General features: G+C 29.8%; 3 protein-coding genes across 3 annotated transcripts; 1 reads left to right on the plus strand and 2 right to left on the minus strand.

Moving 5' to 3' along the window:
• Positions 1–309: 309 nt before the first annotated feature.
• On the plus strand, positions 310–9,267 carry ELE39_000911 (extracellular membrane associated with a signal peptide; the record flags this gene model as incomplete). The annotated part of the gene is made up of 1 exon (XM_067343951.1): positions 310–9,267. The coding sequence occupies one exon, from the start codon at positions 310–312 to the stop codon at positions 9,265–9,267; it is 8,958 nt and encodes a 2,985-aa protein (XP_067202670.1).
• A 115-nt stretch (positions 9,268–9,382) lies between these two features.
• On the minus strand, positions 9,383–11,068 carry ELE39_000912 (Rpn5 like 26S proteasomal regulatory subunit 12; the record flags this gene model as incomplete). The annotated part of the gene is made up of 1 exon (XM_067343952.1): positions 9,383–11,068. The coding sequence occupies one exon, from the start codon at positions 11,066–11,068 to the stop codon at positions 9,383–9,385; it is 1,686 nt and encodes a 561-aa protein (XP_067202671.1).
• Positions 11,069–11,559: 491 nt separating this feature from the next.
• ELE39_000913 (dynein intermediate chain) lies at positions 11,560–13,593 on the minus strand (the record flags this gene model as incomplete). Its single annotated transcript, XM_067343953.1, has 1 exon — positions 11,560–13,593. One exon carries the CDS (start codon positions 13,591–13,593, stop codon positions 11,560–11,562), a length of 2,034 nt encoding a protein of 677 aa, XP_067202672.1.
• Positions 13,594–14,095: the final 502 nt, after the last annotated feature.

Below are 14,095 nucleotides of genomic sequence, written 5' to 3' on the forward strand. Positions count from 1 at the left end.
AAGAAATAAACATCCATTGCAAAAATTTAGGGGAACTAAATATAAAAAATCCGTAGATCATTACATTTACTCTAATATTAATATGTAAAATTTTAATGATTTTACTTCATTAAAAAAAAATTTCTCTTTTGTGCTGTGCATGCGAACCACAAAGAAAAGTTGGCGCCCTCATGTGGTCAGTTTTTACGCATGCAACACAAAGTCAACGGTATACAAATAAAGTTTCAATCAATAAACTAAATAATCGAGTAATTAAAGCTATATTACATATGAGTAGGCTTGCTGATTAAATTTAATGATTAATTGAAGATGCTGGTTATTGGTGAAAAAATTCATCATACAAAAATATTGGTGATACTTCTTGCAATTTTAATTAAAATAGCCGTGATAAATACTGAAAATTCTTTGATTTGCCCAATTGGCTATGTTTTAAAAGAAGATAATTGTATTTTATGTGGATCCGGTACATTTTCAAATAGAGAAACAAACAGTTGTATGCCTTGTGGAGAAGGAAAATATTCATTTCCGGGAAGCTATTCTTCCTCTCTGTGTTTCCAATGCTCGATAGGAGCTTATTCAGGAAAAATAGAATCAGATAGCTGCGAAAATTGTTTAGATTATCAGATCACGGCAGCTGTTGGCTCAACTAAAAAAGATGATTGCTTTTGTATGCCTGGATTTAAGCCTACAGATCTAAGAAATGAAACTTGTATTAAATGTGCTTCAACTGAATGGTGTTATAGAATAGCTCCTGATTCAGGAGGGTTTTGGAATGTAGCATCTTACTGTTATAGTGTGGATTTAAGTGAATACTCAAAAGACTCGACAACATATTTGCTCTGTAATGATATGTCCTTAATGAGTTCAAAAACCGCAAATTTTCAGGTTCCATGCTTTGAAGGAGAAAGTCAATGTGAAAGTTTAATCAGGAATAGTGACGTAATTGCCGATAGTAGCATTAATTCGCTTGTGGTAGTTAGATGTAAAGAAGGTAATGTTGGTATACTTTGCGATGAATGCAAGGATGGGTATGCAAAGATAGAAGGAACCCTGGGAGAAATGAACTCGTGCAAAGAATGCAGTTTATTGAATTTCATCCCATTTATTTTAAGTAATTTATTTATTTTAGGTTTAGTTATCTACTCTGTTTGGGTTTTGCGTTTGGAGCCAACTGCTAATGAAGAAGAAATGCCTCTCGTTCAAATTACAATTATAAGGACAACTATTCAACATATGCAATTGCTGGGGCTACTTATTAAGACTAATGTGATAAAGTTCGAGTATTTTCCATCTTTATCAATTGCAATTTCATATTTAGGGTCGAGTTTCTCTTTTTTACCACTTTTTCAATGTTTAGTATCAAAATTTGGAATTGATAGATATGGACCAGAAGCTTTAAAGTTATATTCAATTGTTATTTCCACAATACCTCTTCTCCTCTTTGTTTTTGCTATCTTTACTGCCCCAATTCTAAGATATTTTAGAGAGAAAGAGGTTAGTGGTTTTTTATTAGGACGTCAAGAAATGGAAGGAGAGTGTTTACAATTTCAAAGATCATTTTTTGCTTGGTTTTTCAGCTTATTTATTGTATCATTTTTCTGCTATTATTCAGTGAGTCTCAGAAACATTTATTCAATTGTTAGTTGCATGTCGGTTAACATTGATATTCACAACCCAATTAGTTCATTAATGGGTACTGGCACAGTGCCAGAAAATATGAATTTATTTCAGAATACAAATAACGGAATTCCTGGCTCATTATCGGTTGTTTCAATAGCGAAAGAGAATATTTGTTGGAGTCATGATCATTTGGTTGCTATATTTTACTCTCTTATTGGTTTTTTCTTTTGGCATATTCTAATACCTGCAATATACTCACTTTGTATTTATTTTGATACCAAAAATGACAAAATTCAACGTAGGAGACTAGTATATGGATGGTGGACAAGTGGATATGAAAATAAAAATATGAATGTTTGGGAAATAACTACTTATTTGAGTCAAATAATTTACCTGGTAGTGATACTTTTGATCGGAACAGTTCATAAATTTAATTTCGTTGTTGCTTACTATGCAGTTCCGGGTGGTTCACACTATGAGGCTTTAATTCCACTTTATTCTCCAATTTTATCATCATTTTCTTGTATTGTAATCACTATATCTTTAGATAGTATTTATAGTTTCGTGAAACCAAGCAACCAAGACTTTTCACGCGCAGGTATTCAGAAGGTTGATATTTCTTCAATAGGCGTTGAAGATGAACTGCTAACAGAGGACCAAAAGCAAAAACATAAAGTTGCTTATGGAGGAGGTGCGAATCCAAAGCAATCAAGTAGATTGAATTGGAGTTCATATTTTTATTTTATTCATCGAATGTCAAGTTTTTCAATTATTACAGCCGTTTTTGCATCGCTATTGCCAAGACTAAATGTTAACATAGAAAACAAAATTGAAAATCTTAGAGGAACATGGATAAATTCTGTCGATAGAGGCCTTATACCATTAGGGTACGATGATTTTGCTACAAGTTTTTTTTCAATATTTTCAGTTGTGATAAATTACTCTTTTATTATTATTATACTATTTTCAGTAATTGGTATTAAGATATATAAAAAAATTTTATCGATTTTATCATCAAAATCAAAAATAAATGTGGATATCAAATCAATGAGTGACTTTGAAAATGGTTCTGACTCAATTAACCACTTAAATAAGGGGGCCAAAGGCAATGGAAGAATTTCTAATATTGGGAATCCACTTGAATCATATCATGATATGAATAAGACCAGTCAGATAGGAGACCAAGATGGAGAAAGGGTGGATGACGAAGTTTCAATAGAACAACTTATCAGAATGCACTTAAGAACAGACTGTCTGGGTTTTTTATCACATGAAGATCGTGTATCTGTTGTGGTTGCAATAAAAAGATGTGATAATCGTCAGGAAGGGTTGGCAATTGCATTAAGAGCAACATTAGATTCTAGATTTGGTGAAAGTGGAAAATATACGGTAATTGAAAATAATGTATTTATTTGTGAGTCACTAAGAAGCTATGGATTTTCAGATATTGGGTTGGAGAAATTGATTGAAGATCTATTAGAAATACAAATTTCTATTACAAACAGAATAAAAAGTGTTAGTAGAAATTCATTAAAAATGGCATTAGATCTATGTATAATTAATTACCCAGAAGTTGCACAGAAACTGGGTATGGAACAGATAGTCCCTGTGGACTTGAATTTGAATAATATGAGCGAGAAGTCAAATATTGAAACCAACAACAATATAGAGGCATTATATTCCTTACACTTGAGAAAACTACTTGCAAGGCTAAGTTTAAATGCATTAATCTTGGATATTAGTGATAGTTTTTTTAGAATTCCAAGATCAATTCCTATTTCATTAAGACTAAAGCTAAATAGGGGAACAGGTCTGTTGTTTTCTGAATCTAATTTAGAAGATACTGGAATAGAAAAGATGGAATTAAATAATTCGTTAATTAATGAAGATGCCAAGGATAAGAGGTATAAAGTACCAATACCTGGGTATATTGAAGAGGAATATAATGAACCAAGATCCCTGGATGTTGACTTAATGTTGTCTATAAAGAAGTTAACGGAAGGTGATCCAAGAACTGTTTTAGAAGAAACTAGCTATCCAATAGCATTTGAAAAAGCAACAAGAAACTCTGGTACAAGTAATAAAGTGTTGCAGACTTTATTTTCATTAATAGAGCCTGAATTCAGGTCTCAACTTAGAAGTTCATTGGAGATTAATAAAGAAGGATTCAAAGGGGGGATCGGAGAATCTGACAGAAATCAAGATGAGGATATTGTTCAATTATTATTAGGACTAAATCCAGATGAAAATATTGGTAGTGAAACAATTCTTACATTACTTAATGATTTAGAAACTACTGTAAATAGTGTTTCTTCTGATTATATGGATAATAAATCTCATTTACTTGAGTCAGGATTTTATTCTTTAGGTGAACCTAAAAGTAATTCAGTTTCTGAAAAAATTGGATTATCTATAAAAAATTTAAAGAATAAAAATCATGCAAAAAATGATTTATTTAATGAAGATACTAATTTAGCGAAGCCAAAGAACAAAATGTCTTTAAAGCTTAAAAATTCCATATATAATTTATTTTTACTTAGAGTATTGGATTTAAAGTCGTGGTTAAGCCAATATAGGAAACAGTATATTGAAGAAACTAATAAAAGAATGGAAAATTTAAGACAATACAATTATTTGAATTTTGATAATAATTTTGCTTTACCACAAGGAAATAACAAAAAAAATATTTCAAATACAAGTTCAAGCAGTACAGACAATAATAATAGTAATAGCAGTGGAATAGTTAATGAAAACAATATTACTGCTACTAATAATAGCTCAAATACTCAATCAAGTGAGTTAGATACAACTATTGCTGCTTCACCTTCCACAAAAATAAGTATTGAAGCAAAAGAGAATCTAAAAATGATGACAGATTTAGTATCTAATTTGAATAGATACGCAAGCCCAAGTATGCTTTTTTATTATTTACAATTGTGTAAAAGGCTAAGTTTAAGTGCAGATTTTACAATGACTTCATTAATACCAGATAACTTGCTATATAAAGGAGTAATAAGTAATGAAGAGGCATTAAGATTATATAGAGAAATTAATCCTAGTTTGAATTTCTATGATAATCCTCTTGGCTTTGATGTTGCAACTATTCACGAATTTTCAGCATTAAATACACCAAATTTGAATTTAAAAAGAGAGCTAGAATTGACAATAGAATCACAAAGAGAGTTTAATATGATCTTTCCGTCAGCATTACCATGTATACATTCAATATTTTGGATTCCTTTTGATATTTATGATGACGACAATTTATGGATAACTCAAAGTAAAGAAAGGCAGAATATTTCTCAATTATTAGATTCTTTATCAAAGGATCATCCACAAATAGTAGAATTACCATATATAGATGAAGAAATTATGGATGAGAAATTGGAGTGTATAGAATTTGATAAAAATGACCAAGGCTTAATGAAACAAACATTGTATACATTATTACCACAAATTTCAAATAATGGAGGAATAGAAAATGGTTCTTGGCTTTGGAATGAATTACCAATAAGATTTGCAATAGATTTAAATGGTTTATCAATTAGAAAGATGCATTCATCCTCAAATTATCCAAAAAGTATTTATTTATCTGGAAACCCATTATCAGTTTTAGGACCGCAATCACCTCAATGGGCATTTATGAGCCATAAATCAGATAGGATTAATTATTTAAATGGGGTTTGTACTTTGAATTATAATATTAATAATAATATTGATTTTGATACAAGTAATATTATTGGTGATCAAGCAATAATAGTTGCTCCAGGTATAGAAGTTAAAGGAACATCATTTACAATAGAAGTTTGGGTAAAATTGCCCCCGTTATTTGAGAAATTGGAAGAAGTTAAACAAAAAAAAGAATCGGATTCAAAAGTAAAAGACCATAAAAGCAAATCAAGATCTAAATCAAAAACTAAAAGTAGAACAAAAATGGAGGGAAGAATTAGTTCTAGAGCAAGAAGTAAAAAGAAAAAAGTAGATATGTTATCTTCTAATAAAGACAAAAACCATTCATCATCAAGTCTAAGCAAATTACAAAAGAAGCTTGTCGTTATTAAAGGAGACAAAGAATACGAAGATGAAAATGAGCTGGCAAGTGTTGATGGAATAAATTCGGAAATAGGTTTAGTTCAAGGAGAAACAGGTGATTTAAATAATATTAATATAAAGAAAAAATTAGAATTACCAACATTACAAGTCTTATGTAGTACAGATGCAATGGAAGGATTATTTACGGTGCATAGACCAACAGGAACAATTGGATTTTGGGACAGCAATGGGAGATTTTTAAAATGTGTAATTAAGAATGATCAAAAGGAAATAAATAAGAATGAAATGCAATTTAAAAATTATTCATATGTCACATCTAATGTTGCAACATTGCAAAATATTTATTCACAATTAGGATTGATAAAAAGAAGTACTTATTGCAAAGAAACTAATCAAGATATTGAACAATTTATTAATTATATTGAAGATCCATTAATTCTTGATCCATGGGTATTAGTACATATTGTTTATAATATGGGTTCAATAAAATATTATGTTAATGGTAGATACATTGGTTCAATTAGAAAACCAAATGGTTTAAAAGGTGATATATCAGTAATTGGTGGAGGATTAGAAAGTGGGTCTGAATGGGGTTATTTTAGTCAATTTAGAGTTTATGGAGTACATACAAGTAATGAACAAATAAAAAAGAGATATGAATCATATGTTTCACTCAATTCTGATAATTCATTTATTACTAAAATTAATAAATTAACATCATCAACAATTAATTGGGCATTAACATTATGGAGAAGTGGCGCCATAGGATTTTTCATATGGAAATACAGTCAAATAAATCTAAAACAAAATGATGTTACATATTTAATTGAATTAATTAATCGAAAAAAAAATGTTTTAAGTAATGGAGATATTGTTGAAGAATTAGATAAAGATCAAGGTAATTTGAAAAATGGAATATTATTATTTGGTGTAATTATTAGAATATTAAAAGGAGAAAGATCTTTTCCATATTATTTTGTATATGAACCATTACCTTATATAGAAAATATTCAAGATGAGAAAAATGAATCATCTAATAAAATTCAATTATCATCAATGAAATATAAAATGACATCAATAACATCACAATTAGGATATAGAATTTCTGAAGATTATAAGAAAATTAAATTAGATAATGAACAAGTATATAGAATGAATCCATTATTATATCAACCAAGTATAGTTCCAGGTCCAGGAATGTCAGAATGTTTATTATTAGCATTTAATACAAAAAGTAATAATTCTGGATTATTAATAACACCACCAATTGAATTACAGAAAAAAGTTATGAACAAAAATAGAAATAAAAAGAATTCAATTAATAAGGATGATCAGAAAAAAAAAAATAATAGCTTATTGAATGATAATCTTGATGAAGAAAATAATGAAAAATCAGAAATTTCGGAATGTTATAATGGCTGGACAATAACGGTATGGTTTCATTATCCATTATTAACAAACTATTCATATACGATAAATAATTCTTCAAACAATAATGATGAGGATATGATAGTGAATAATTCCAAGAAAAAGTCCACTTCAGATATTGATCATTATATAGTGTTAGTAACTGGCAAAAATGATTCACACATTATAATAAATGAAAACATGGATGTTGGTGTATACAAAAACTTTTCGCATATTAGTAATAATAATAATAATAATAATAATAATAATAATAATAATAATAATAATAATAATGACAATAATAACAATCGCAGTTCGAATATGAATATTGGCATTAATAATAATAATAATAATAATAATAATAATAGTAACATTAATAATAACACAACTAATTATATAGACAAAGGCTTTTATTCATCTGGATTGAATTTAAATAAATCAGAATTGCCCATTGGTTGGCATATGTTAACAGTTGTTGGTAAACCACGAATGGAGTATATAAAAACAGAAGATGAGAAAGAAAGGAATATAGTAGGAGGGGGAGGATTAGGATTCACGGAAATTACAAAATCCATGCAGAAAAATATTAATTTATCAACACAATATAAGTGGTGTCAGGAATTTTATATTGATGGACAAATAATGGGTATTAGCTCATATTGTACCCATGAAAGCGTTGTTATGATTGGAAATAGTTTATTTTTAGAAAATGCATTTGGAATATTTACATGCCCAAGAATATTTAGTCATTCATTCTCACCAATGGAAATACACACTGATTTTTTGTCTTACAATTATTTAATAAAAGCAGGTAGTTGGAACCCAAGAGATGATATTTTATTACAATTTGATTATAACGCTATTACAAAAGAATTTCGTGTATTAGAAAATCCAAGCAACAAATTAAGATATATATATAATATTAATTCATCCTATAACTTAAATAAATATGATAAATTAAAAAATTTAACAAGAGAGAAGCGAAAAAAGAAGAAAAAACAATCATTTGAAGGAAACTTGGATATTGATGATCGTTCATATTGGTTAGATGAAATGGAATGTCAATCACCTTTATTTAATTATATTGAAACATTCTTGAATAATAACTCATTTGATAATGAATTTAAATATATAATGTCAATAAGTAATAGTATGATTAATCAAGATGGAAGTGATAATAGTAATAATAATAATAATAATTGCGACAATAGCATTAACAATACTAAAACTCATAAGATTAATAATATTCTTGATAGTTTTTTAAATATTAATAAAAATAATAAAGATGAAGTATGCCAAATAAACGTAAAAAATAATGGTATTATTACTATTCATAGAGGCCCAACAAATGAAAATATATGTATTGACCCAACTCAAATTTTTATTTTAGAAAAAAAATCAGGATATTCAACAGAAGGTGGTAGCGTAATATTAGAAAGACCAGTGAGATTGAGTAAGAATTGGTCATGTGAAGTTTGGTTTTATGTTCCTTTTGAGATAACATTTCATCCTTATTGTTTAATATCAAATAGCGACGGTATAGGGTTTATTGTAATAGGTTTAAATGGTGAATTAGGGTCAATACAAAGAAAAGTAACAAATTTTTACGAAAATGATATGGCTTCTGGGGGAAATAATAAATTTGACTCAAAAGGTAATAAAGGATTTGAAAAGAATATCAATAGATTACAATTTTTATCTTGGGACGTAAATTTGAGAGATCATGTCGATGTTGGTTGGTATCATATGGTTATTACGTTTAATACAACACAATATAACACAATAACAACTTATATTAATTCTCAATGCATTGGAAAGAAGATGAATGTATTGGAGTTACCACATCATCAAAGTCCATGGATTGACTGTATTGGTAATTTAAAATCAACTAAAGGAAATTACATTGCACCATTTGGACTATTTGGGCATTTAAAAATATATGATTTTGCATTATCCACAATAGAGGTTGGATTATTATATAAAAGTTGGATGTGCCATAAAAATTTAAAGAAAGAGATATTAAATCGTCATATTAAACAAGAAAAATCCACAATAACTAAAACCTACACTTTGTATAAAAATCCAATGAAAAAAGAAGAAAATTGTAAGGAAGAACAGCATTCTAAAGATAAGGATAAACGTGAGAAAGCCTTAGATTTAAATACTGATTCAAATTCAGAAAATTAGAAAAAAAAAAAATTAATATTTGAATAAAATTTTGAAATGATTAAGTCTAAATATAAAAAGTAATTTATAATATTCAAATAACAAAAGGCTGATTTTTAAAATTTTATTTTTTGGTTTATTTATTGTTGACCTTACAATTAAATTGATGAATCATCATATCATTTGAAATTAAATCTTTGAGCAAATCAAGCTTATTGAGTATTTCTCCAATGTTATCATGGAATTTGTTAAATTGCCCATTAGTATTATTATTAGTAAATGTAATAATTCCGGCTGGTTGATTAATTTTTGCAGAAAAGATACCTCTTTCAACAAGATGATTTACAACAAGTTGTAATTCTTGTCCATCCAAATTTAATAAGTCTTGCACTCTTTGGAAGGAAATAGTTTTGTAATAACATGAAATTATTGAGATATTTCTCTCTTGAATTCTTTGCATGAACAGAGTAAATCGATCCTTTCTGTTACAAAGGTTGATTTTGCACCTTTTATATTCTGTGTAGTATACGTCACTATTCATTTCATAATCGTTGCTTGAGAAAAAGAAGCAATTGGATAGTTGATTAAAATATTTAGGAATTGTATAGTTGAATGTTTTGGTTGATTCTAGAAAAATGAGCTCATTATTAATATAATCGCTTAATAAGGCCGAAATATATTGGACATTTCTTTCAATATACTTTTGATAATCCGTGTTAAATTTAATGAGCTCAGCTCTAATGCTTGTAGAGTATGGACCGAGAATAAGGTAAATGACATATCCTTCAATGCATGAAGCAATAGTAGGTACTTTCTCGGAAAGATTGTATTGAGAAATAGGAGACTTCATATATTCCGGGATTTCACTGATCAATTTTTCATAATTATTTTCTGTGCCATTATTTTCAAAATTTGTGACTGAATTGAGAAGATTTAAAAAACATATCGAAATTTCCTTCGGGTTTTGCTCATAGTGCCATAAAATGATAAGGTATTGATAGTAAATTACTTTAAGGTCAATGAATTTTTCGATAATTTTTGGATTTATCTTCTTGGCAAATATTTGGAGCCTAACAAAGTCTTTACATAATAAGGAAAGTCTCATTTGTTCAAGTACGTATTGGGTTTTTTCCCTAAGATCCATGTTCCCAATAGTCTCAACGGTTACATCTTCAAGAAGTTTAAATGCCTCTTTCAGATCATTACCCTCTTGCTTAATATTACTAAGAATGAGCATTAATCTTGCCCTCTCAAGCTCCAGATATATTTTGCCTTGTGTGATCTCATTTAGAGTATTGATAATTTTAAGACATTCATCCATATCCTTAATTTCGTAAGAGAGGCTCCTGTAAGATTCCTCCAAATTTGTCATAGTTTCAATAGTTTTCCTAGAAGAGTTATACTTTGCAAAATTAGGATTTAGAGAGACTATGGAATTAATTACGAGATTCAAGAATAGTTGGATGATATATGAGATTACCTTTTTAAGTTGACTTCTTTTCTTACAAATTTTCTGAACGTATAATAACGATTCATCGATATTTCTGGAGTATTTCAGGAGCCACGAAATAATTTTATATATTATTTTACAGCTAGAGTTTGAGTCAGACACTTGTCTGCATTTTTTTTCTAAGACCAGTATTTCTTCAACAGCACTCTGAAAACTCATTTCATTAACTCCATCCTTTTCTAATTTGGCAATTAAACTATCAGCTTCTGCCGACAAATCTTGAGTGCATTTTGGGTCTTTTACCAGAGATTCTAGTTCTGATATTGGATTCACAGTTTCATTAAATTGTTCTTTAGTATTTTGGTCTTGCATGTTTCCCTTTTTGATTAGATAGTCTTTGAATCTTTAGATTTAATATTCCTTATTATACATCTATCAAAGAAATGATTGATAAAATTTTTCTTTCAGCTTCGCAATTTATTCTCTGTGGGGGAAACGAGGGGATGAAAAGGATTTATATAATATACCTGTTTTGGCGCGCAAGACAAATTGTTTGTCACTCAACTTGCAGTTTTTGCATGTGAACGCACAAGGCAAAAGTTAGCATTATAGAATTTAAGGAATTGTTCTATTATTAAATATATATTGGCTAGCTTTAAGTTTTAGTTTAAGTAGTTGTATTTATATGAAAATACTGGAAATATTAATGTATGGGTTATATAGTAATAAAACTAAGTTAAATGATTAAATACAATAAAGCTAAATAGAAATAATTATTAGCCTTTTAATTGCTAGGCCAAGGGATTTAAAGCTCATTATTAATAAAGCTTGGGAGTGAAGGAATATTTCAGATAATTCTTTTATTATTCCACATTATCTTCGTCTTTATTTTCCAAATTTGAATTAAAATCAACAGAGTTATTGCTTTTAAATGTTTCCATCTGTTGGTTGAATAAGTCCCAAACATTTCTATTAGGTTGGTAAAGCTTGGAGTCTGAATTACACATAATTACATTCCCATTCATGTAACCAATAAAAAGCCTGGTTCCATCCATCGACCAGTTGATACAAGTAGGGATATCAGAGGTATTGGGGATAGAGTTTGCGGCGGTAGAGCATGATGTGTTGATCTTGCACAAAGGAGTTTGACAATTTGAATTTGTAAGGTCATATATGATTAACTTTGAGTCAGCATCAATTGCAGCAAAAATTCCTGGATGTACTGGATGCCAAGCTACTCCAATGACGTAGTTCTCAGATGATTCAAAGGTATAAAGGAGTGTGAATGAATTAGTGAGTGGGTTTGGTGTCCAGAGTTTGATGGTCCAATCAGCCCCAGAGCTAAGAAAACAATCATTTATTGGGTGGTAGTCGAGAGAAGTAATGAAACCATTATGAGCATTTTGAAAAGTACTTGAAATTACACCAGGTTTATTAGTTTTAATGATTGTCTGATAGAGAGAACCATCCTCAGAACCACAAATAATTGCATTTGGATTAATTAGCTTAGAAAGTGTCATGCATTGGATAGAGACATCTTTTGAATTAGTTTTTCTTAGTTGAAAAGACTCTACCGGCTCACTTAAATTGGTTAAGTTCCAATTACAAAGTTTTCCATCCGTGTCAATTGTTATAATATTCTGAGAGCCTTTGTTACCGAGAAGCTCCATGCAATAAATTGGGAATGAGTGACCACTAATATTATTCCCTTCAGAATCACTAATATTAATACTATTGGATTTCTGGCAAGGGATCTTTCCACTTCTTGAATCCCAGATTAAAATTTCTCCATTGTAACTAGTTCCAATATACTTATACTGACAGTATGGGTCAAATGAAATGGTTAGAACTGGGCTTGAAGCAATAAAGGTATTTTCCGGGTTTTTTGGAGTTGAAATTGACCATAGTTGTACACAACCTCTATAATCGAACATATTTCCACCTCCTGTGTTTTGTACCATCCCTTCAAAACTTGAGTTTTGTGAAAACTTGTTTCCATAGGCCACAATAAAATATTCGGGGAAAGTTGGATGACTTTTAATATTCATTACAGGACGGTTGGATGAAATTTCGTGTTGAAAAATCATGCTACTTTTTAGTAATCCATTGCTTGACGTGAAGCTAATATTACCCGGGTTTTTTGTAGATCCATCATTTTCAGACTTCAGATTTGATTCAGTAAACTCATTATTTATATTGAAAAATGGATTGAATACAGCTCCCTCTCCTAAAGCTCTCTCAATCAATCTAGAAGCTCTAGAAAAAAAGTCCATAAACTCGCTGCTTTTTAATATTTCACTATTGTTCTCCTCCAAACTCACTGTTCCTCCAGAAGGGGAATACCTTTCTTCGTTTGTATCAACTTTCATTCCCAAAGGTTTGTTGGAATCAGAGACTGTTTCATTTTGGTGCAAATCTGCCGGACCCAGAGGTATAGATATAGAAAGATGTTTGTTTGACGCTCCAGAGACGTGATTCCTTAAGCCAGTAGAGCGCTCTGAAGCTAAACCCAATTGACTACTCTGTATAAGGTCTGCTTGAGTTCCCCTATCAAATGTATCTTTTGTTGTTTCAAGGATATTTAGATCTACTTCTCCAATTAGTTTTTTTAATACAGAACCAGGTACTCTTAAATTGTCTTCTAGCGACTCAGGACCCAGATCACCCATTGCTGCCAAGTTAAGTCCGTTAAATTGTTCTTCATTCCCTGTAAAGAAAGAGTCGCTCAACCCACCTTCGCTCAGAATAGAATTAACTATTTTATCGACATCTTCTTCAAAACCTGTTGATTGATCGCTATAATTCTTGCTATAATCATCTAATAATTTTCTTTGTGATTTTAAGGTACTCTGGTGTTCCCTAATAAGATCCTGAATTCTGTTAGTTTTATTCTCCATTTCTGTAGTTGAAATAAAGATTCAGATAATTAAGAATTGGATATCATGAAGTACTTAGAATATTATAATGTGCACCTACGACATTCATATCAAATTAATTGTCAATTTTCTTAAGTTTTCAAAAATCAACAATGCAATATTGGCTGTATTCGGGGATATTTTCACCCCACATCTCATAACCCGCCAACACTCAATGGCGGTATCATGCACTCATTTTCCCATTAGCTTCAAAAATAAAGGAAACAGTTGTGATTAGCAGTGATTACAAAAAAACTTGAATATCAAACCGAGATTCCTCAATATGTTATTACCGCGCAAGATTATTTTTTTGATAAAACTTTCTTTTTGATAGGCGATGAATTGACACTAGGCGGGTATTGGGGGGAAATCACTGTATTACAACAAGATATAATTTGCGATTAAGTCGTTTGATAGAAGTTTTCAAAATAAGGACTTAAGTTCTATTTGTAATTTGTTATTAAGTATCTGTAAATTATTTACT

This window comes from Cryptosporidium sp. chipmunk genotype I (genome assembly GCF_004936735.1).
Source record: "Cryptosporidium sp. chipmunk genotype I strain 37763 chromosome Unknown contig_14, whole genome shotgun sequence".
NCBI lineage: Eukaryota > Apicomplexa > Conoidasida > Eucoccidiorida > Cryptosporidiidae > Cryptosporidium > Cryptosporidium sp. chipmunk genotype I.